General features: G+C 36.5%; 1 protein-coding gene across 4 annotated transcripts in view; it reads right to left on the bottom strand.

Annotated features, from left to right (window-relative positions):
• Positions 1-24264, bottom strand: part of STXBP5L (syntaxin binding protein 5L) — a 374922-nt gene extending 350658 nt beyond the window's left edge. For all 4 annotated transcript variants that reach the window (XM_066240760.1, XM_066240762.1, XM_066240761.1 and 1 more), the window contains exons 1-2: positions 24185-24264; positions 22897-23093 (exon numbers count right to left, since the gene is read on the bottom strand). In XM_066240760.1, coding sequence (XP_066096857.1) covers positions 22897-23085 — 189 coding nt within the window. In that variant the 5' untranslated portion in view covers positions 23086-23093; positions 24185-24264. The remainder of the gene's footprint in view (positions 1-22896; positions 23094-24184) is intronic.
• Between the last annotated feature and the right edge of the window lie 2082 nt (positions 24265-26346).

The following is a 26346-nucleotide window of genomic DNA, read 5'->3' as shown; positions in this document are numbered from 1 at the left end:
ACATCTGGGTAAAGGGTTAATAACTAAAATTTATAAAGAACTTATAAAATTCAACACCAGGAAGACAAACAATCCAATTAAAAAAATTGGCAAAGGTTCTAAACAGACACTTCACCAAAGAGGACACACAGATGGCCAGGAGGCATATGAAAAAATGCTCAATGTCACTAATCATCAGAGAGTTGCAAATTAAAACCACAACAAGACATCATCTCACACCTGTCAGAACGGTGCTCATCAATAAATCAACAAACAAGTGCTGGCGAGGATGTGGAAAAAAGGGAACCCTCGTGCACTGCTGGTGGGGATGTAGAATCGTATAACCACTGTGGAAATCAGTATGGAGATGGAGTTTCTTCTAAAAATAAAAAATGAATCTTCCTTTTGACCCAGCTATCCCACTTCTAGGAATATATCCTAAGAATCTCAAACACTAATTCAAAAGAAGATTTGCAACCCCATGTTCAATGCATTATTTACAATAGCGAAGATCTGAAAATAGCGCGTGTCCAACAGTGAATGAGTGGATGAAAAATGCTGTGGTACATTTATGCAACTGAATACTATGCAGCCATAAAAAAGAAGGAAATCTTACCGTATTTTGTGACAGCATGGATGGACCTAGAGAGCATTATGCTAAGTGAAATAAGCCAGTCAGAGAAAGACAAATACCATATGATGTTATTTATGTGGAATCTAATAAACACAATAAACTGAGGAACAAAATAGAAATGAGGCATAGACACAGGGAGCACATGGACAGCTGTCAAAGGGAAGGGGGAAGAGGGCACTGGATCAAAGAAGGTGAATAGATTAGCCAAAAAAGTATATACATAATACATAAATACAGACAATGGAGCAGCAGGAAAGGAGAGTGGAAGTAGAGAGAAGAAGGCAAAATATGGGGGTGGGGGAAGATGGGCAGAAAGAAACTTTGTTTCCAGGCGGGGGGGGGGGTGTCCAGGGCATGATATGTGTGTATATGGTGTTATATTGAGCTGTACACTTGAAACTTGTATAGTTTGGCGAACCATGCCAACCTAGTAAGTTAAAAAATTAAAAAATAAAACAATACTATCAGTCTCAAATCAACACAGCCTCATCATCATCTACCACTAGACCTCTTTCAAGAACTCCTATTTGGCATTCTTCCTATTCATTCAGTTTCTTTTCCTGTCATAACACCCATTCCATCTTTCTTACAATCCCAACATTTCCACTTAAATCTCCTAATTATCTGAAACCTTTTATCTTCTTTCTGACTACACTAGCCTTTATTCCCAATTTATTTAACATCTCAACATACTGCAACTTAATTCTGTATCATACTTGAAAGACTTGTGTACATCTTTTATTAAATCTATTTTATGTGTCTATATATCTATCAAACTAATTTCTGTAGACTTAAAAATCTTTTCTCATTGACATAATAAAAATAAAAATTTGTAGTCATAGAAAAATAATTTGACCTGGGGGGGGAATCACTTTAAAAGAAAAGGAAAATCTAGTGAAGCAAAATTATAGACAGAATGATGTGGAGGAATGCTATGCTAGGAGTCAAGAGACCTAGTTCAGTCCCAACTCTGTCACTGATTATCTAACCTGGAGATATTACTTTAAACATTTAGCTTCGCCTGTGAAATTAAGAGAATTAAAAAGGTCCTTTCCAATTCCACACTTTACTCCTAATCTAATTATTTTCACTAAAAACCATGGTAGACTTAGAGACACATGATAAACAGATAGGTTGGTCTATATTCCTCATTAAAAATGCACTCCTTAAAAATAACAAACAATAGGCTTATATTTCCATTATTTTAGTATGTTGCCCAAAATTCAATTTGCAGAAGGACAACAAAATTTCAATACCACCACAAGAAAAACAAAAACATTTTATAAAATAGTACATTGACTAATATGTTTTCACAATGGGACTATCATAATGACTAGTGGTTCTTTTACTCCTAAAAAGGGGGAGAAGTAGGGGGAAAGTTAAAAAAGAGAAGACTGGAAGCTGAAGACCAACCTTATCTAGTGAAATAGAAACTATGAATAGAGGTGTTTTTCATGTTGGAAAACACTAATCCCAAAGGTGATACTTAAACATTTACAAACCCTAATCCTTTGAGTAGTAGCAGCAGCAAGCTAAAGAAAAAAAAACCTAAGGAAACCTTTAGGTGTAAAGATCTTCTATTTCCTTGGTTAAATTAATTCCCAAGTATTTATTTATTGCTATCTTAAATTGATTGTTTTCTTAATGTCTTCTTCAGATAGTTCATTGTCAGTGTATAGAAATGCAACAGATTTTTGCACTTTCAGCATATATGGTGATTTTTATATGCTTAAGCTTTACTAAATTTATTAGTTTAACAGTGTTTTAGTAGAATCTTCAGGGTTTCTATATATATGATCAAGTCAGCTGCAAACAAAAACATTTTACTTCTTCCTTTCCAACTTGGATGCCTTTTTATTTATTTTTCTTGTTTAATTGTTCTGGTTAAGGCTTCCAGTATTATGCTGACTAGGAATGGTGAGAGTGGGCACCATTGTCTTGTTCTAATCTTAAAGGAAAGCTTCTAGTTTTTCACCATTTAATATGTTAGCTGTGGGCTTGTCAAATATGGCTTTTATCATGTTGAGGCATATTTCTTTTGTAACAAATTTGTTCAATTTTGCCATAAAAGGTTATTAAATTTTGTCAAATGCTTTTCTGCATCTATTGAAATGATCATATAATTTTTATCGTTCATTTTCTTAACGTAATGTATAATATTTGTTACTTTGTATATGTGGACAGCCCTTGCATCCCAGGGGTAAATCCAACTTGATCAGGGTGTATAATACTTCCTTCCTTTTTTTTTTTTTTTTTGTATTTTTTCTGAAGTGAGAAATAGGGAGGCAGAGAGACAGACTCTGCAGGCGCACAACCGGGATCTACTCGGCATGCCCACTAGGGGGCGGTGCTCTTCCCATCTGGGGCATTGCTCCATTGAAACCAGAGCATTCCAGTGCCTGAGGCAGGGCCATGGAACCATCTTCAGCACCTGGGCCAACTTTTTGCTCCAATGGAGCCTTGGCTGTGGGAGCGGAAAAGAGAGATAGAAAGAAAAGAGAGGGGGAAGGGTAAAGAAAGCAGATGGACGCTTCTCCTGTGTGCCCTGGCTGGGAATCAAACCTGGGACCCACATGACAGGCCAATGCTTTACCACTGAGCCAACCTGCCAGGGCTATATAATACTTCTTAATGTACGGTTGAATTCAGATTGTCATTATTTTATTGAGGATTTTTACATTTATGTTCACCAGAGATACTGGATTATAATTTTCTTCAAATACTGATGAAAGAAATAAAAAAAACACAAATAAATAAAAAGATATCCTGTATTCATGGATTGAAAGACTTAATACTGTTTAAAATTCCATTCTAAACAAAGTGATCTACAAATTCAAGGCAATTCTCCATCAAAATTTCAATGGCATTTTTCACAGAAAGAGAAAAAAATCCCCAAATTCACATATAACCATAAAAAACCTGGCATAGCCAAAGCAATCTTGAGCAAGAAAAGTAAAGCTGGAGTCATCACAATTCCTGACTTCAAACTGTATTGCAAAGACACTGTGATCAAAACAATATGGTACTGGCATAAAAACACATAGACCAAAAAAGTAGAATAGAGAGCCCAGAAATAAACCCATTCACGTACAACAAAATTTCAACAAAGGTGCCAAGAATATTCAATAGGGAAAAATAATCTCTTCAACAAATGTACTGGGAAAATAGCCACAGGCAAAATAATGAAATTGGACTCTTCCCTTTTACCATAAAGAAAAATCAGCTCAGAATGGATTTACAGACTTAAATGTAAGACCTGAAACTATAAAATTCCTAGAAGAAAACATACAGAAAGAGCTCTCTGACATAGGCCTTGGCAATGATTTCTTTGGGACTGACACCAAAATCACAGGCAACAAAAGCAAAATTATTCAGGTGAGACTACATTAAACTAAAAAGCATCTGTGTTACAAAGAAAACCATCAACAAAATGAAAAGGAAACCTATAGAATAGGAGAAACTAACTGCAAACCATCTATCTGTTAAGGGGTTAATACCCTCAAAAGATGTAAAAAAAAAAAAAAACCCACAAAACTCAACAGCAGAAAACCATACACATATGCAATTATCCAGCCAAAAAAAAGCAAAATCCTCAATAGACCTTTTTTTCTCCAAAGAAGACATACAAATGGCCAACAGGTATATAAAAGAATGCTCTCTATAAGTAATCGGAAGTGAAAATTAAATCTGCAATGAAGTATTACTTCACACCTGCTAGGTTGGTTTTCAGCAAAAAAGTCAAAATAACAAGTGTTGGTGAGTATGTGGAGAAAAGGGAACCCTTGTGCAGTATTTATGGGAATGTAAATTGACATAGAAATTATGGAAAACAGTATGAAGGTTCCTCACAAAATTAAAAATAGAACTACCATATGATCCAGCAATCTTACTTTTGGGTATACATATATTCAAAGGACATAAAATCACTATATCAAAGAGTTGTATGCACTCCAATGTTCACTGCAGTATTCACAGCAACCAAGGTATGGAAACAACCTATGTGCCTACCAATGGATGAATGGACAAAGAAAATAGGTTATACACACACACACACACACACACTTTGGAACCTCAAGACTATCATGTGAACTAAGCCCAAGCCAGCTTGCTGGATGATAAGCATTCACAGGGAGGAAACTTAAGGCACAACAGCTAACATAAACCACCTGATATGTGAGTGAGGCCACGCTAGGTCACTGACATCACCCAACCTACCAGCTGATCCTAGACAAGGAAGACAGCTGAGCCCGTTTGTGTTTAATTTTATTTACTTGTCTTTCCCGAACAAAATAAAGCAGATGAGTCAATAATAATTAGCCTCTGCTTCTATATAAATTACTCTTAGAACAAGCTAGTAAAAAATAATCCTTCATTTTTTGTAACAGTTTTACGACTAGGAACAAAGCAGCTCACATTTGTATTAGGTGGAGTGGAAGAGAATTATAATTATGAAGCTAAATAAGCCCTGATCATTCACTGAAACTGTTACAGTGGCCATCATGTTAGTTCAATGGATACTTTTAGAATGGACTTGGAACCTTTGCCAGGTTCTAGAATAAGTACTTTTGGTAGACACTGAAAAGCAAAGCCAAATCATCATTCAAGAATTGTTGATATTGCCTGACCAGGTGGTGGCATAGTGACTAAAGCATCGAAATCAGACGTGGAGGACTAAGGTTTGAAACCCTGAGGTCGCCAGCTTGAATGTGGGCTCATCTAGCTTGAGCGTGGGATTATAGACATGACCCCATGGTTGCTGGCTTGAGCTCAAGGTCCCTGGCTTGAGCAAGGGGTCATTCGGTCTGCTGTAGCCCCTCAGTCAAGGCACATATGAGAAAGCAATCATTGAACAACTAAGGTGCCACAACAAAGAACTGATGCTTCTCATCTCCCTTTCTGTCTGTCCCTATCTATCCCTCTCTCTGACTCTCTATCTCTGTCAAAAAAAAAAAATGTTGATATTATCACAATTGTAAAGAAGAAAGCCTTGAACAGGAGAATAATCTCTGGAAGCAAGGGTATGTATCAAGGGGAATGGGTGATTTGTACCATTACTTACTTTTAAGCCACTTGCTCCCATTTTTAAAAGCCTGAAGTTAAAAGCTATCAGTCAGATACAAAAAGTGTGAAATTCTATAAGACAAATTATCTAGTTTCTTCAACTACCAATCACATGGGGAAAATGGAAAGGGAACTACATATTATAAAAAAGAATCTTAAGGGACATATGCAAAGAAATAGAATGTATAACAGTTGTATCCTTTTTCAAATGAATCTATTACATAAACATTTTTTGAGACAATCAGGGCACCCTGATTAGACATTAAATAATATTATATTAAGGATTAGATATTAAGTACTATTTTAAAATTTTTATTAATAATTTTATTAAGTGAGAGGTGAGGAGGCAAAGACAGACTCCAGCCCTGACCAGGATCCACCCAGCAAGCACCCTATCAGGCAATGCTCCGCCCAGATGGGCTGCTGCTCTGTTGTTCAGCAGCTGAGCCATTTTAGTGCCTGAGGTGAGGCCATGGAGCCATTCTCGGCACTGAGGGCCAACTTTGCTCGAAGCATTCGAGCCATGGCTGTGGGAGGGGAAGATTGGGAGGAGGAAGTAGATGGTTGCTTCTTCTACGTGCCCTGACTAGGAATCAAACCTGAGACTTCCACACATGGTGCCAGTGCTTTATCATTGAGCTAACCAGCCAGGGAAAATTTTTATTAATTTTACTGAGTATGATAATACACTGCTTACAAAATTTAGGGGATATTTCAAAATGAATATGAAGAGATAAAATATCCCCTAATTTTTGTGAGTGTAGTACTATGGTTGTTTCTTTTAAACTATAACATGTTAGAAATATATACTTAAAAATGTTTTAGGTGAAATAATAAATATCTAGGGCTTATTTTAATTACTAGTTGTTTCTACATAATGACTGGCCAACACTCTTCAAAAATATCAAGATGATAAAAGTAAAAGAAAGATTGAGTAATTGTCCCATTTTAAAGGACTCTAAAAAGACATGACAACCAAATATAATATGTGATCTCAGTTTGAATCCTGACTCAGAAAAAATTTATTTTTATTTTGCCTTAAAAGACATTAGTGAAACAATTTGCAACATTTGGATAAAGTTTATGGATTAGATAATAATATTATACTCATGTAAACATCCTAATTTTGATAATTAAACTGTGGTTTTACTTTTTTTAAAAAACAAGTCCTATTTCAAGGAAAGAAAAACTTTAGGTAAGACAAAGAAATATCACGTCTGTAAGTTATTCTCCAACAGTTCAGATAATAAGAACAGTACTAAAATGTGATAAAATAATATTTGTGAAATTAGGGTGAAGATATATAGAATGCTTTATACTGCTTTTTTAAAGTTCCTATAAGTCTGAAGTTTTCTACATAATGAAAGTTAATAAGACATTACAAAGAAAACATACATATTTAGAGAATAAATAAAATAAGAACAGAAAAATATGAAAAGCATTGAATCTGGGTAATGACTACATATAGTTTTTTATATGCCTCTCTATGTTTTATGTTTAAAATTTCCATACAATGTTTTGGTTAAGGAATGTGCAGTTGGCCAGATGGGTGAATCAAAGGGAAAATACACCTTCTCTATCTTTAAATTTCTTTATCTATTTCAAGGACCCTCTGGAATATAGACTACGAGTCAGATTAGTACCACTCTTTAGAGAAATCAGAAATAAAATTAAATTATCTTTAAGAATTGAAAAAAACTTCAATAAATATGGCTGTCCAATGCTATACTTTGTAGAAAAGATTGAGCTTCTGATTAGTATTCGTTTTCATAAAGAAAACATCAAATATATATTGTATCTTCAAATAAGTAGGGATGAGAAAGATATTGTACAAGGAGTATTCCCATAGCAGGGGTGTTTTTCCCCTCATATGCACTTCTCACAATGTTATTTTATCAGTGCCTTGTGGTTTACTATAGGGGTTTTGCTTTTAGAAATTGTTTTAATTCACTGCTAACAGAAGCAATTGTAAATTTAGAAAGACCATTAACAACTAAAACTCACCCAAATTTCTTTGTAAATTAGCATATCATGTATTCCAATGCTTCCTATAGTGATTCACATAGTAACCAAGTCCCCCTTTCCAAAACAAAAACCCTCTCCTAGTCCCTCATCATCACTTTTTTTTTTTGTATTTTTCTGAAGTGAGAAGCGGGGAGGAAGAGAGACAGACTTTCACATGTGCTTGACCAGGATCCACCCAGCAAGCCCACTAGGGGGTGATGCTCTGCTCATCTGGGGCATGGCTCTGTTGCAACTGGAGCCATTTTGGCTCCTCAGGCAGAGGCCATGGAGCCATCCTCAGCACCGGGGCCAACTTTGCCCCAATGGAGCCTTGACTGTGGGAATGGAATAGAGAGAGAGAGAGAGAAGGGAGAAGGGAAAGGGTGGAGAAGCAGATGGGTGCTTCTCCTGTGTGCCCTGTCCAGGAATCGAACCCAGAACTTCCACATGCTGGGCCAACACTCGACCACTGAGGCAACTGGCCAGAACCTCCCTCATCACTTCTTGAGCATGGCCTTTATCACAGAGACAACAAAGAATCATCCCAAGACAACAGTTAAAATTTACATCAAGAGTTCAAAGGTAGAACATCTATATTTCCCCAAAATACTTTAGGTTTCCAAATCCCATACCCAAAGCCCTTGTAGGCTGACTGGATTTACCCATAAGTTTCTCATACTATTTCTAGCTGATGAATGCAATGGAGTTCATTCAGCAAATATCCACCGAATCTTAATTCCTGTCTTAAATTCTTTCTATTTCTTTTGTTAAAAAGACTACGAGAATACTATCTAGTTTTCCTTACAGACCAATTTTAAATATAAAAACCAAGGAATAATTGTTTGCAAAGCAATTATCAGTTGCTAATTTACTATCAAAAGTAAGGTAAAAGCAGAGAGAAAAGTTAAACTAATTTACCTTTGTATAGTAAACATAACAATAATAATGTAGTTTTCACTTCAGTCCAAACATCTCAAAAGGTATTTTAAATGCCATTTACCTGAACCACCCACTGAAAGTAAATAGCACACTTGATACAAGCTGTCAAAAATTAGCTGTATAGTTACATTTCTTTTTACTTCCTAAGTGAGAAGTGGGGAGGCAGAAAGACAAAACACTACAAGCGTCCTGACTGGGACCCACACATAAGTCCCCTATGGGGCGATGCTCTGCCCATCTAGGGCCGTTGCTCCATAACCAAGCTACTTTAGCACCTAAGGCGAGGCCATGGAGCTATCCTCAGCACCCAAGGCCAACTTGCTGAACTGAGCCATGGCTGAGGGAGAGGAAGAGAGAGATAGAGAGAGAGAAAGGAAAGAGGGAGGGGTGGAGAAGCAGATAGTCGCTTCTCCTGGTTGCCCTAACTGGGAGTCGAACCCAGGATATCCACATACCTGGCCAACCCTCTACCACTAAGCCAACCAGCCAGAGTTTTAACATTTCCAAATCAAAAATTTTCTACTTTGAAATCTGATATTTTTTATGCTAGAAAATGACATACAATATGTATAAAACAGATATTTTATCAAAGTGATAAGTAACCTATCACACCATCCTATAATTTTAAATGACAAAACTAATTTTTTATACTTTCAATATAATTTTGAAAAACATGTCACGGGGCTTTTTATTTAAAAAACTAAAATAAAAGTTATTCAAAAATAAATTTGCTGAATACAAAAAATGGTATAAAGCTCAGCTTTATAAAACTACTTATTAAAGGCAAAGACATATGAAAACATTATTTGCATAGAATTGACATTCAATAGATTAATATTAACAAGAGGACATTGATAGGATATGTAAATAATTTATGCTGAATTAAACATTATGAGGTATTAACATAGAATTCAAGCTTTATCTCTAGTTCAAGGACATAAAATGGATTATTTTTCTTTGCAAAAACGTAACATTAGTTAACACCTAATTTTATTATAATCTTAATGTCCTTGAGCTTAATTTCTATACTTTTAAGTATAAGGTGTACATTTAAGTCAAAGGTGTACATTTGACTTGATTATTTCTACATTTTCTTCCAGGTCTAAAATCTTGGGAGGATTTCAAATTATTTCCAAGGCATTCAATGGCTTCCCCAAGATTTGAAAGTATTTAACCTGCACCCCAATTGCATAAGCCAAGTAGAATAGTCTTGAATTCAATTTATGTATTCACATATTCAATAATGTATTACATTAATAAGTTAATTATGGGTAAAATGTACTACATTATTATTTTCAAAGTATATACTTTGAAACACTAGTTGTAGGATATTAAATGGTGTTATATCAAAAAGGGTCACATAATCACCCACATAAATCATGTAAGTTTGATAACTGGTCACAAAACTTGACATTGGTCACCTAAGTTTGGAAAATGTCCCATTAAACACAGGTAAATAGCTTCCTATACCACAAGACTTCTTATATCTTCTATCATATAAAAAGATAATTTAAAATTTCAACAGTAAAAGTTCATTCAGCAATGAAATAGAAGATATATTACCAATATATTTTTCTTATTATTAATCAATCCAAAAAATATTTTAGCCTGGCTGAGTAGTTCAGTTGGTTAGAGTACCATCCCATTATGCCACTAAAATGTCCATACTAAACAAAGCAATCTACAGATTCAGTGCAATTCCTATTAAAACACCAATGGCATACTTCACAGATCTGGAACAAATATTCCAAAAATTTTTATGCAACCAAAAAAGAACCCAAAGAATCTCAGCAATCTTGAAAATGAAGAACAAAGTGGAAGGTATCACACTTCCTGATATCAAGTTATATCACATGGCCATTTTAATCAAAACAGCTTGTTACTGGCATAAGAACAGGCATACAGACCAATAGAATAGAACAGAGAACCCAGAAATAAACCCATGCCTTTACAGTCAATTAATATTTGACAAAGGAGGTAAGAGTATACAATGGAGTAAAGACAGTCTTTAATAAATGGTGTTTAGAAAATAAGACAGATACACGCAAAAAATGAGACTACCAACTTACACCATTCACAAAAACAAACTCAAACTCAAAACTTATATTAAATATAAGATGTGAAACCATAAAAATCTTGGAAGAAAACATAGGCAGTAGAATCTCAAACATCTCTTGTAGCAATATTTTTGCCAATATATCTCCATGGGCAAGTGAAGTAAAGGACAAAATAAGCAAATGGGACTACATGAAACTAAAAAGCTTTTTGCACAGCAAAAGCCACCATCAACAAAATAAGCCCTGGCCATTTGGCTTAGTGGTAGAGCATCAGCACAACATGTGGAAGTCCTGGGTCCAATTCCTGGTCAGGGTACAAAGGAAAAGCGATCATCTGCTCTCCACCCCTTCTCCTCCCCTCCCCTCCCCTCCCCTTCTTTCTCTCTCTCTCTCTCTCTCTCTCTCTCTCTCTCTCTTCTGCTCTTGCAGTCATGGTTCAGTTGGAGCAAGATGGCCCTGGGCACTAAGGATGGCTCCATTGCCTCACTTCAGGCACTAAAGTAGCTTGGTTGCTGAGCAACAGAGCAATGGACCTACATGGGCAGAGTATCATCCGGTAAGGAACTTGCCGGGTGGATCCTGGTTGGGGCATATGTGGGAGTCTGTCTCTCTTTGCCTCCCCACCTCTCACTTAATAAAAATTGAATAAATAAATAAAAATAAAAAGACAACCCACTGTATGGGAGAACATATTCACTGATTTGTCTAATAAGGGGTTAATAGCCAAAACTTATAAAGAACTAAAACTCAACACCAGGAAGCTAAACAATCCAATTAAAAAGTGGGCAAAGGAACTGAATAGACACTTCTCCAAAGAGGATACACAGATGGCAATAGGCATATGAAAAAATGCTCAACATCACTAATCATCAGAGAAATGCAAATTAAAACCACAATGAGATATCACCTCACACCTGTCAGAATGGCTTATATTAACAAATCAACAAATCACAAGTGCTGGCGAGGGTGTGGAGAAAAGGGAACCCTCCTGCACTGCTGGTGGGAATGCAGCCACTGTTGAAAACAATATGGCGTTTCCTCTAAAAATTAAAAATAGAACTGCCTTTTGACCCAGCTAGCCCACTTTTAAGAATATATCCAAAGAATCCTAAAACACTAATTCAAAAGAAGATATTTACCCCCATGTTTATTGCAGCATTGTTTACAATAGCCAAGATCTGGAAACAGCCCAAGTATCCATCAGTAAATGAATCGATAAAAAAAAGCTATAATACATATACATAGTGGAAGAACACACGGCCATGAAAAAGAAGGAAATCTTACCTTTTGCAATGGCATGGATGGACCTGGAGATTATTATGCTAAGTGAAATAAACCAGGCAGAAAATGACAAATATCATATGATTACACTTATATGCAGACTCTAATGAACACAATAAACTGAGTAACAAAATAGAAACAGAGGCAGGGTCACAAGGAACAGATGGACAGCTGTCAGAGGGAAGAGGGATGATGGGACAGGATGAAAGAAGGTGACGGGATTAGCCAAATTATATATACATAATACACAGATACAGCTAACATGATAGCAAATCCCAAAGGGAAAAGAGGCAGGGAGGTGGGGGGGGCAAAGGGGGTGAAAAGGGATTGGAAACAGACTCTGCATGGGGCATAGGGGGCATGATGTGGGGGGTTGAGTGTATTAATATCTCAGTATCAATATCCCACTTAATATAAGTGGGATATTTTCAAGATCTATCCATGTTGTTGCAAGTGGTAGTATTTCATCTTTTCTTATGGCTGAATAGTATTTCATTGTATATAAAACTGAAAGCAACAAGTGAACAAATAAGAAAAACAAAAACTCATAGATACAGACCACAGCATGGTGGTTAACAGTAGAAAGGGGGTTAGGGGTAGTAAAGGGTAAGGTGGGTCAAATATAGGGTGATGGCAGAAGAACTGACCTTGGATCATGAGCACACAATGCAGTATACAGATGATGTATCATAGAACTGTACACTTGAAATCCATATAATCTTATTAACCACTGTCACTCCAATAAACTTAACTTGAAAATAAAATAAAATAAATAAAAAATAAAAGTAATTCTTTCATTAGATTAAGAGGATTAAAAAAGCCTTGACTTGGTATTGAGTTAGCTTTGCTGTTGGTTCCCCAGTGTTCTTCCATCCTGGTTCCTCGAGATCAACCTGAGTATTTGGATTATTGCCAATATCGTAGTTTCTTCTGCATCACTCTTGCCTGTATTCTTCCAGGTTCTGTAGCTTTCATCTTGAATCTTAATATTGTTTATATTTGATCACACTATACAACATTTTGTAAAATTGCCTTCGGTGACTACTTCCTATGCACTCCTTGCTAGAATCTCTAACAAACTCAGTTAAGTTTCTTAGTATGATTCATTCAACAGCCTGGCCATCCTACTACCATATACAATGTTTTCCTCAAAAATATGTATTTGCTAAGGATATTATTTCACCTTACATACTTTTCTTATATTAAATAATCTATGTTTGCCAGTATAGGAGTGACTAAAAAGGAAGGGTTAGAAAATAAAAGTAAGACTACTCTAGTATTGTTAAATATTTGCAGTGATGCAGGCCAGATAATAACTTCTCTTCTGGAGCTTAATTAAAATACCTGGTTTAGCTGATGTCACATAGTTCAGGTTAAAAAAATCAGAGAATTATAGGCAGTTTACATCACTCAGACTAATACATACACAATAGAGTTTGCTACTTTTGAAAATTGGTTTTATTTCCACAGCAAATAAAATGTTATATATTCACACAAAAATACTTAATTGATTTGCTGGGTTGAATTCTCAGAAAAACAAAAGTTACTTCAAATCTTCTATTTACTTACTAGTGTTAAAAATGGCTGTCTGGGCCCTGGTCTGTTGGCTCAGTGGTAGAGCATTGGCCCGGCATGTGGATTCCCGTGTGTGGGTGTTCCGGGTTCAATTTTTGGTCAGGGCACACAGGAGAAGTGAACATCTGCTTCTCCACCCCTCCCCCCTTCTCTCTCTCTTTCTTCCGCAACCATGGCTGGATTGGCACAAGCGAACTGGCCTCAGGAGCTGAGGATGGCTCCATGGCCTGCACCTCAGACAATAAAAGAAATGGCTCTGGTTGCAAGGAAGCAGAGGCCCCAGATGGGCAGAACATCACGCCCCTAGTGAGTTTGCTGATGGATCCCTGTCAGGGCACATGCAGGAGTATGTCTCTATGCCACCCCTCCTCTCACTAAAATAAAAATTAAAAAAAATAAAAAGGCTGTCAGCTAGAGAACATTATGTAGAGAAAATAAAATCTGTATATTTTCTCAAAATGGAGAGGAAAATGTGAATTGTGACTAAATGGACTAACAGTACAAATAAAATTAGTACAAAAAATTGTTATAATTACTATAGTTGTTTTCAAGTATATAATTGTACTAAACAATGGCTACTGTATATTACATATTATATATAATAATATAATTTCATATCATTTTGAATTAATTACATAGCAACTTCAAATTATGTAATAATTTCAAATCATTTTCAATTAACAATTATAAAACAAATTTAAATCAACCAATATGAATTGTTTCCCTTATGTAGGTATTGAAGTAGGTCTGCTTAGCAACATATTATAGCAACTTTAGCTACAAAGGCTACTTTAGAAGTAGTAAACTGCTTAAAGAGAAAAAAGCAGCCTCTAACAGCTATTAACGGGAGCTTGCTTGGTACTAACAGATAGGCCATGGTGTTCTCCTATGAAATCTGAACAAAGTCACAAATAACCATCCAACAAGACCCCTCTATGACCAAGATTAAGCAAGACAAAAACCAAACCACTGCAGGATCATGTCCAGGTGCTGATAAATGTAAGAACATTGCATAAAACACACTAATGATAAAATGTTCCCCTCATCCACTAACATAACAGCTGCTTCTTTAGTAATTACAGCTTTAGCCCATGCTATTTCTTGTCTCCTAGATAAATATTCTTACATTACAAAATGATAGAATCGTCCCCTACTTTCTAACGACACTCAATTATGCTTCTTTGAACTTTCCTAAAGTCACCTAACACAAGCCCAAGTCCTGTAACAAGCCCCCTCAGAACACCCTCTTACTGAGATGTCTCATGGTGTCCTACGGTGCACAATTTCCCTTGTTGTAACAAACCCAACTTGGTTTGACTATATAGATTTGCACTATTTGGTTGATGGGCACAGGCAATGCATTTCCTTTCACACATTCCAAAACCTACCCTACACATTCTTTTGACCAGTCTTTTTAGCCTGAAAATTAAATCGGTATGATATTGGCATAAAAATAAGCAGAAAGATAGAAGAACATTGTTAACCTAGATATAAATCCTAGTACATAATGAAAGTTAATATATGACACAGGAGTAGCAGCACAACCAGTGGAAAAAGAATCAGTTAATAAATGATATGATAAAACTGATTAGTTACTTGAAAAAATAATTTTAGAGTCACACTGTACACCAAAACAAACTTTGTTTGAATGAAAAAAATTTAAATACAAAAGATCAAAGAACCAAAAATTAAAGAACATAGATATGACTATTTAATCAAAACTCTAAATTTTAGAAGCATTTCTTTGCTTCGGAGATAAAAAAGGAAAGGATCCAAGATTTAATTGTATAAAAAAATATAACTGTCACTATAACCAAAATCAACTCAATTTAAAATTAAGCTTAAAGTAAAGCTTCTACATAAAATCTTTAATGATACAAAGTTATTGCTCTTGAACTATTACGTAAATGATTTCTAGACTCTAATGTGGGAAACCAATACAATCATCCTATCATTAAAAGTAAACTATGGAATTTAACAGTATGTTTTTCACAGGCACCTTCTCAAGTACTGAACTTATGTTTTTCACAGGCACCTTCTCAAGTACTGAACTTCAAAACATAGGAATCTGGTTTAATTACTAGTAATAATCCTACAGATAAATTAGGAAATTATGTAAGCTTTTAAATTAGTTCTATACTTAGACATACACAAAGTATGACAGCACTTTGTTCTTAAGAACATAAGAACTGCCAGACTAAATAAGTCCAACAACCCAATCTCCCGACAATATATTGATACTAGTACCAAAGGACCTTTTGTGAGAAAATGTGATTGCCTCCTATAGTAACTGAAAAAAATTACATACATACTTCCTACAAGTCTACAGTCCCTTACTCAATCTGACCCTGCACCCTAGAATAAACATTGTAGAGAGCCTAGAACACTGAATAATTTGGCTTTAGTTCCTGGTTCTTAATTTTTTTTTAAATTTTAATTCTATTTGGTTCTTAAATTTGTTAACATCTTAAACCAAAAAGAGTGATTTAATTTTTCTGGTTTGCATCCATTACTATTTTTTCATCTTTTTTTTTAATTGGCTTTTATACAGAGAGAATAGGGAGGGCGACACAGAGACAGAGAAAGAGAGAGAGAAAGAGAGAGACTGATTTGTTGTTTCACTTATTTATGCATTCATTGGTTGATTCTTATATGTGACCTGACCAGGGACTGAACCTACATACAGCCTTGACATATTGGGACGATGCTGACTGAGCAATCTGACCAGAGCCGTAAAGATGCCCTTCCTCTACTGTTCATTTTAGTAATAGGAGCATGAAGTCATTGTCAGATGCTTTATCCATAAGGTATTCTGCAGTGTCAAATGTACTACGTTTTATTCTACCAGTTTATAAGAATGAAACAAGTCCATCCATCTCAGGGAATCTTATATAGTTCTTTTAATGAATGAAAGTGGAGGAAATGAGGAATTGTGTTCATAATCTTGTGCTAATCTCATTTATAGAAACTCCCAAGTAAAATTATGTAAAAAAAAAAGAATGTGGAGACAATGGAAAACCTAGAGACAAAAATCAAGGATATCTACATACTGAATCTCCTTTCAAATTTCCAACGTTCTAGAAAACCCAAATCTTGACAGTCCACACCTATGTTTCTGATTTTATACATATTTATCGGGCAATATCTGATATTATGTCTAGTATGAAGGTCATGGTTACAAATCCATCTCTCTGAAGAAGTTACATTAGTTATCTACATGTTGGCTCTGACACCATGACTATTTATTAAAAAATAGTTTTAAAGTGTTGATGAATAGTGACTTGCCTAATTTAAGAATTTATTCAAAACATTAGGGATTATGCCATCTGGTTCTGGAGATATATTTATTTTTATCTATTTTGTTGATTAGGTCTAGAACATGCTGTATGTTTGGCACTATTCCTCTATATATAATACTTCTGTATTGTTCCTCTAAAAAAAGATCATTGGGAAACAAAATACCTTCCTAACTAAATTTAAATGAATCTTTCTACAATCTTCTTTTTCATAGCTTTTTGAAAATTATATACCATGTTCCTAAAATAGGGACACTCTTTCACTGATTGTTCCTTGTTTTTATGTAATATACAATTTATTTAATAAAAGACTTTTTCAAAAAGTCATTCAAATTAATATCTAATTTGCTTTTAACATCACTCTATCACAGTGATTTTCAACTTTTTTCATCTTGTGGTACACATTAACTAATTACTAAAATTCTGCAGCACACCAAAAAATATATTTTTTGCCGCTCTGACAAAAAAAAAGATATAATTTTGATTCATTCATACCAGAGAGTTATTGTTGCATTGGCTGTTGTCATTTTTTTATTTGACAATCTAGGGGAAAAGAGGTCACTGCCCCAAACTAAATAATCAAGTATTGCGTGTTTTAAAAATTCTTGCGGCATACCACTGTGCCGTTGAACACCAGTTAAAAACCACTGTTCTAACCATTTCTGTGCTCTAATTTATTCATTCATTCACTCAACAAATGTTTGACTGCCTTCTTTGTGGCAAGTATTTCTCAATGAATTGGTGAGACAGTTGTAAACAAAATAAACTCCTGCCCTCATGGAGTTATGTTTTAATAGAAGCTAATAAATATATAATTTAATAACAGGTAGTTGTGTTATCAAGAAAAATTAGGATAAGGACTGAGAATAAAGGGAGTGCGCAGTAGTCAATGAAGATCTCTCTGAAAAGTTAACAGCATAACTAAGAACTGAATAATGCAAAGGGAGTAAGTAATATAATCATTTGAGGGAGAAGTGCTCCATGAAAGGAAACAGCAAATGCAATAGTCCTGAGGCAGGAATCATGTCTGAGCAGTAGTAATGTAGTTGGTAGAATAAGTAACGGAAGAATTGAAAATGATGTCTTGTCAGTAGCCAGATCTTAGAGCTTTATAAGACAATAGAATTTATGGTTTTATTTTTAAGAGAAATGAAAAGCCATGAGAGTTCTAAGACAAAACTGCATAGGATTTAAATTTTAAAAGGATTCTTCTATCTATTTGATGAGACTGTGATGTGACGTGAATGAAAACAGGGAAAATACTTAAGAGAAGTAGTCTAGTCAAGAGATATGTTAGAAGTGAAGAGAGGTGGTCATATTTGGATGTATATATTTTGAAGAAAGAGTCAACAAAATAGTCTTTATCTTCTCAAACTTTCTATGTTTACTGAGGAATTCACCATGTTGCCTTTCTAAATAAGAAAGATGAAGCAGAAAAAGTACTGGGTTTGAGAATCAAAGAGCAGTATGTTAAACTTAGCTACGTCTCTTAGCAACTTGGAGACCTAAGAATCACACTTAAATTCCCTGGCCTGGGATGTCTTATCAGTAAAATAGAAATATTAACACTTTCCTTGCCTTCCTTACCACACTGTTATGAAGCTCAAATGTGGTATCTTACAGATTAAACTCTGTAATTTTAATATAACAACTTGCTAGATTAACAAAAACTCCATTCTCTTTGTAAAACACAGATTGATACTGATGGTTCATTGAATGCTTGAAACTAGTCAACTCCCAGCTGCAATATTCACAATCTTCTACTCCCAGCCTAATTAGATATGGGTTAACTATAGGGATAAATATGTGTGTATATTATATATGTATCATTATTTTGTGCTTTAATTTCTTGTCAATTAATCAACCAACCATGTATATATGCTGCTTTATTCACAAAGTATTATAAGTGCCTACTATAATGGTCTCCATACTGACTATATATCAGAATCTTCTGCAAGGCCTCTTTAAAAAATGCAAGACCCAGCCCTTGAGATTTGAATTTCCTAAGACAGGAGTAGGGCTAGAAATCTTCCTTTTAGACGGACAGTTGAGAAACACTGGCCTGATAAGTAGTGAGCACCCTAACAACGATAAAAAAACAAAATATATTTGACTCTCAAAGAGTTTATAATATAATGCTTGTAACAGAAATAAAATTTTTAACAAGGAGCTAAATTCGCTCTACAGGTATATGCCAGATGCTGTAGGACAACAGAGAAGGAAGGAAACTAACTGCCTGGAGCGGGTAGACAAGGAAAGTAGTGGTTTGAGCTAGTTTCGTGGTGGTGTTTGAACTAGAAGTAAAGGATAACTGGGAATTCCCCAATTATACTAAAGCTGGAAGAGATATCGTAGTCAAAGCAACAGACTGAGAAAAGGCAGTAAGATATGAGAAAATATGGTGCTTTCAGGGAATACAATATGCTTAGGGAATCAAGGAAATGAGGATGGAAAGGTAAACAGGAGTTCCTTCTGAAGGGAACTACATGCAGATCAAGTTAAGTAGCTTGAATTTTACTGTATAAAGCAGTGGTTTCATATTGTATTTCATAGAATTCAAATTTGTAAAAGGCAGTTAATGTACTGTAAAAATATCTGAACAACACAGGCATTTACATGCATACATACTGAACTTAAAATATGTAGGTTGTAGTAAACCAATGCATTAACTTGTTTAGGATCTTTTGCTGACCAAGAATCAAAATATCTTCTACTATTTCTGTGTTTTTTTAAGTTCTTATAGATGTGTCACTAATTATAACAGCAGTAGCTTTATACTTTTACTTTTTAAAGGCTAGAAATTGTCCTACTACATGCCTATGGATCATATTATACAAGAACCAATAATAATAATAAGTATAGATAGAGAGTACATAATTCATTATTATTTAATTTAAATGTATGCCAATTAACCACCATATTTATTTAATAAATGTTATTTACTGGGGTTTCACATAGGACTTGTTTGTAGAGCATTGCTGCTCTAGGGAAACCAACACAATTTTTATCAGGGAAATGACACAATTAGCATCAATTCAGAAATAACCATTATAACAAACTAAATTGGAATAGAGTAAAACAATAGGTGATAAGATCAGTTAGGAAGTGATTTCAAGAGACTAAGCAAGAAAATATGATGAAATGACAAGTACTAGAGATGGCAAAACAGAACAGATAGGATTTAATGACTAAGCAGATAATAGAAGATGATTTTCAAAAGAGAAGACTCTAGATTAATATTTTAATTTTGACCATGTTGAAAAGGTAGAAGTATCTAGAAGATGCCAACTGCTTAGTACTCAGAATAGAATGTTCTTCACACATTGAATCAATGAGTCCAAATAAGGTCCCCATTTTAGTAACAGTTTTAATTTTGGAATTTCCTTAATCTATTTTTATATATTTTATTATAGTCAAGGTAACCTGAAGCACAATCATATAACCACTTTTTAAAATTAACTAAATGTTTTTCTATCCAAAGATACCATAGTACTTTCTCTATTTAGTAAGATTTCAATACAATTAGTGTACAGCTTATACAGCAATCTATGCTTATACTTTCTTTGAACCTAATATTATTATAACTCACTGGTGATAGTCATATCCCCAAGGGTAAAATGATTTTAAAACTTTAACAATAGCCTCAGCTGGGTGACTCAGTGGATAGAATGTTGCACCAGCATGCTGAGGTGGCGGGTTCCATTCCTGGTAAGACCACATATGAGAAGCAACCAAATGAGTGCACAACTGAGTACAACAACAAGTTGATGCTTCTTTTTCTCTCTCTCCCATTTCTTTTCTCTCTCTTAAATCAATGGAAATTAAAAAAAACTTTAACAGTAATATAAATATATATTTTATCGCCTTTTCCAATTTATACATTGCCTTCACCTAATTGTCTTGTTTAATCATTCTGATAACTTTCTTAGAAAAGAAAAGCTGAAATAGTTATTACCATATTACAGATAGGAAAAATCAAGGCTCAAGGCCGATAAATGTCTCCCTGAGATTATATGGTCAGTAAGTAATAGAGCTTTAAAAAAAATACAAATTTTCTGGTTCCAAATCCAGTACTCTTCCTACCACACTATGACTATCTCTTGTTTGAATAAATAAGAAGATGACTCTAATCCCATTTCCCTCTCTTGCATGCATTTCCCCTATTTTTTATTTAAAACCTTCTCTAACAGCTTTATAATCTCAACAGCTCAGTGCCACTGGGTTTCAGAAGTGTACCTCTTCTGTACCAACTTTACATCCACTAAAACTCTCTTCCATCACTACCACATTCATGAACTGAGAGAATTGGGAATTTTGTTATTAGAATATTGAACCGAATATTCTCTCATCTTAGAGAGTCAGGGCACAGTTCCTTTGCCTAGCAGTCCAAATTTGGCCTCTAGGAGCCTTTTTATATTTATCTCACAACCATTATTTGACCCCTCCCTAATCTAATGAAATACCTTTTATTTCAAATTGAGGACAGAATTGTATAAAATATTATATACAGACCTCACAGGGTAGGTTATAATTAAATGTTTATCTAGCCTAAGTATAAATAAACTCATTTTTATATAAATTAATTTATAACATTTTAATAACTAGTGATTTAATGTTTTATAATAATGCTTATGGGAATGGAGACTAATGCAATAATTGAAACTTTTCTCACTATACATAGTTTGTGTACTAAAAAACTAATTTTAATGATTTCAAAAATATTTGTTGAAGCACAATGAAATTGAGTACATAATTTCCGTGATTTCAAAAATTTACTGTGTCACCTGACCAGGTTGTAGCACACTGGATAGAGTATCAAGCTAGGACGCTGAAAATCCAGGTTTAAAACCCCAAGGTTGCCTGGCTTGAGTGCAGGCTCACCAAACTTGAGCACAGGGTTGCCAGTTTGAGCATAGGATGATAGACATGACCCCATGCTTGCTGGCTTGAGCCCAAAGGTCAGTGGCTTGAGCCCAAGGTTGGTGACTTGAGCCCAAGGTCAGTGGCTTGAGCAAGGGGTCAGTAGCTTAGCTGGAGCCATCACCCCTCCCAGGTCAAGGCACATGTGAGAAGCAATCAATGAACAACTAACATGATAAAACTATGAGTTGATGCTTCCTTCCTGCCTCTCCCTCCCTTTCTCCTACTCTCTCTCTCTCACTAAAATAAAAACAAAATTTACCATTTCTTATGTATTCAAACATTTATAAAACTATAATCATTGATAGCATTTGAATGAGTTAATAGCTTTACTATTAAACATTTCAGGTCAAAAGCACATTCCTAGGGTACCCCAAAAAAGGACAATAAAAATTATGAATTATTTTATTTCAGAAAATGTAACAATACTTCCATATATTAACATAATGCCTGTTCTATAAGTTCTCATCTCTCCCTATCAGAAACTCTCTTGAATGTTCATTAGAAATTCAACATTAAAGTATAATTATCTAAAATGTTTCTCCACTAAATCAGAACACAGTCTATTTTAGAGCTCTTAGGAGTTTAAAAGTTCTCACAATTATTAAACCCATGTCATTTGTTTGTTTAGAGTTTAAGACTGGGGTGTTTTTATTCAAAATTTAAACAATGAAATTTAAACAATGCCATTAGATCTTTTAAAACAGATATATTCATCTAATTATTATCTACTTAATTTTAGCAACATCTTAATAGCTTTATTTTACTAAATAGTAAAATAAAATAACAATTAGTTTATGTGAATAACATCACAGGATAGCCAGAACGACAATTTTCACCGATTAATGACTTAAACATAAATATTACATTAAAAATTTTCTCCACTACTGGGCCTTAAAATAATCTTTCAAATACTACTTTTTATGTTTGCTTACATCCCCTTAAACGACCATTATTTTTTAAAGTTGATGCTCAGCATAGCTTTATTAATTCAAACTGACCTATCTATATAGTTTTCTGCACCAGACTCTGATGCTGGCATCTCAAAAAATTTCCAGTTGTGTGTGGTGTGTGTGTATGTTTTAACACTTCTTTCCTCACAACAGTAAAATAAAGGAATAATGGGGCTTTAAGTCAATTCAAAACTTACCTTACAAATCTGGAAATACTCTGAAGTCAGGGTTTCCTGAATCTCTTCTCTGAGAACCCCCGCAGTCCCTCCTGAGGGTATGGAACCACTTCCAGCCCCACCTCCACTGTTGCTGCCACCGCTGCTCCCACTGCCAGGAGAGGAGGCAGTTAAGCCATCCAAAACTTTTCGGAAATTAAACTTCTTCATTTTAAAAACTGTCGAGAAATTCAAAGGATAGAGTGACTTAACACATGGAATTATCCCCAGGTAAAAGTGTTTAGCTTTTCATTAGTCAAGGCAGTAGCCAGTCCCCTTTTTATTATCTTTGGCTATAAAGGACTCAAAAAAAAAAAAAAAAAAAAGTCAGGCTACATATTGTCAAATTTTAATTCTAAAAAGCATTTCTTTAACAACACACACATACACACATACACACAACTCTGAAAGCAACAGTATTTCTTCCTCATATATCAATTTTTCAAGGTCTTTATCCCCAGCTGTGGCTACGCTTCATCAGCACTGGGGTAAAAATAAAAGGCAGTGTCATCGTCGTCATTAGCATTATATCATCATTATTATACAATCAAACCAGAGTCCAACAGACCAAGACTGTCTCTTTCTTAAGGGCGGGCTTTCCAACTAAAGGTTCATTCAACTCAGACTATTATATTTTCAGTAAAATGATGTTGGGGTGTGGGGAGAGCCGGTACCACCACCTTCTGGTCTGTCCGCCCATCGTCTTCAATGCTCCCTTTTCCTCAATAGAAAATGGGGTGGGGGGTTTTCTATTCCCCACCCACAACAACCCAGACCCCACAGCACCTGCGGGTGACCCACAGTAACAGCTAACGGGAGGGGCAAGCGGCGGCCCCAGCTGCCCCCGCTTCTCCCTCCGCTGCCCCCCCTACGTCCCCGCGTCTCCGGCCCCCTCCTTCCTCGCCCCGTTCCACCCGCTCTGGCCCCGCTCTACCCGCAGCCGCCGCCGCCGCGCTCGCCCGCCAGTCCGCTCGCCGCAGCACAGCCGCTGCTCTGGCGGGACGGGCAGCAGAGGAGGCGACGGCTGCAGCCCGAGTCTCGCCTCTGCCAGCTGAGCGCGCAGAACCGCGGCTCGCACCGTCCCTCCCCGGGCCGATCGCCCAGGCGCTGGGCTCCCCACCGCGGACGCGCGAACACACAAACACCGTCGCTCAACATTCACGCTCGGGCGCTCACGCTCACAGACGCACACACAGGTGTGAGGGGGCCGCGGCTGGACGGCGGCGTCCGCGACCCGGAGGGATGACTATCTGATTCCTGACTTATGCACCTTCCTCAGCCGCCACTAGCCGCCTGCCAGCCCGGGAAGCTCAGGGTGCGAAGGGAGGCGGGCTCGCAAGCGTCGGTCCCGCCAGTCTTCAGCAGCGTCTCCAGTCTCTTTGGTGGCAGCGCCCGGCGCTCTCCGAGGTCCTAACGGAGCAGGAAAGCTCCACAGCAGGCTCCGCCCTCCCGCCGTGGGAGGCAAGCCCCGCCCCAAACCGCCCCTCGCTCGCCCCGCCCCCTGCCCGGGCCTCCCGGGGCCTGTGAAAGGGGCGGAGACCTCCTAGACATCACAGGGCGGGAATAACTTTCGCTCCAATCCTAGGCTCGATAGTTGTATTTCCACAGTTGCAAAGCGCGAAAGAGATTTTGGGATAGGCCGCACGAAAAGCCAATAAAAAGAGGAGGGGGGAATTTGGAAAGATGGTGAAATATTTGATAGACAGTAGTATTGTCCAGTATGCTGGCGGCTTTGCTTTAGGGGTTGTAATTGGCGCTACCTGTTGAAGGACGCAAGTGTGAATCAATAGAATGCCTGGAAGCGTGCGAACTTGGGCTCTTCGAGTCCGAGGCTTTCAGAAGGTTTTCCCTAGGTCTAGCTCTGGACAATATTGTGAATTTGGCAGGTGTTTTTGCAGTTTATCACCTCTATGAACCTCTTCTCGCTTTCCAGGTGCATCTACTGGGCTTCCCTTGCTGCCCTGCTACTTGCATAATGACTTAATGGGTCACCTCTGCCAGAGAAAACTGTATTTCAATAGAGTTTTGGGATATACTATATAGCCTTACAGATACTAAGGAATTAATTGTTCAGCTTGTACCCTCTAAAACGTAGAATTACCCCTTCCTCCCATTTTTTCGAATATACAAAGATTTTTTTTTTTTCAGTAAACGGTGTCAAGAATATATTTTAAGCTTTTTCTGTGAGTCACAATAACCACTTTGAAAGATGTACTATTCAGGGCAGGATTTAAAAAAAAAACAAAAAACTAACATCAGGATAGGAACATTTGGTTCTAAGCCCTAACTTGCTTAGGGGAAATTTGTACCTGATTTCTTAGTCTATGAAAATGAAGGGCAGCTCAGCGGGCCACAGCGAGCTGTAGACTTCAATCTGGGCAACACAGCAGAGCTTATTTGTAATCACAAATATTCTTACATTTGAGAAATCTTTCGTGTGTAGGGGGGAGGGCAGTAGGAATAGGAATAAATGGGGACATCAGAAAGAGAAATTAGTTGCTCAAGGCCACATAAGTAAATGGCAAAGATGAACTAAATCCCAATTTTTCAGATCCTCAGCTCAATGCTTAACTTTTCCTTTTGAATTTTTCAGTACTTAATGTCCTTTTGAAACCTCCAAAGACCCCCAATACTGCCTGGTAAGTAAGTCCCTCATTGCCACAGCAATGAACTCTTGAAGGCAGGCATAGAATTTTATATTTCTCCTATCTTGTTTAGCAGCTAAGAATGTTTCACATGTAATCGGCACTTAAAGAGTTTTTGAACAGTTTTTTTAATGGTTATTGGTAAAATATTTATGAGATGGTACCCGTTATATTATTGGGGAGGGGTTAAAATAAGGGTGAAAATAAATGCCATGTCTGATACTAACTAGATTTTGGAAGGGTTCCAAATTTTATTTTGGATTCTGAATAATAAGTGTCTTTGTATTTACTCTCTTTTTATATTTATTTTCCCTTTTCTTCATGGCCCATTTCACTTCCAACCATGTGTAACTATTAAGGACAAAGAGTTTGCTTTCCTCTTTTCCTCTTTTTTGTTTCTGGCTTTTCTTTAAATGGCTGGGGGTAGGGTGGGGAGGATTGCTCTAACTATCTGAGAAATAGGTATTGTTGTCTAAAATAATGGATTTAGATGTACTCTTTCCCTTTATCAAAAAGTCTGTCAGCAACTCCTTAATTTTCTTTTTCTTTTTTTTAAGTGAGAGGAGGAGAGATAGTGAGACAGGCTCCTGCGTAAGCCCCAATCAGGATCCACCTGGCACCCCTATCTGGGAACACTGCTCAAAACAACCAAGCTATTTTTAGCACCTGAGGCAGACGCACTGGGACCAACCGAGCTATCCTCAGTGCCTGAAGCCAAGGCAAAATGGAGCCACTAGCTATGGGAGGGGAAGAAGGAGAGAAGGCGGGGGGTGGGGGGAGAGAAGCA

This window comes from Saccopteryx bilineata, chromosome 8, assembly GCF_036850765.1.
Source record: "Saccopteryx bilineata isolate mSacBil1 chromosome 8, mSacBil1_pri_phased_curated, whole genome shotgun sequence".
Taxonomy (NCBI): domain Eukaryota; kingdom Metazoa; phylum Chordata; class Mammalia; order Chiroptera; family Emballonuridae; genus Saccopteryx; species Saccopteryx bilineata.
Note: the sequence above shows the minus strand (reverse complement) of the source record. Positions and strands in the feature narration are given on the sequence as shown.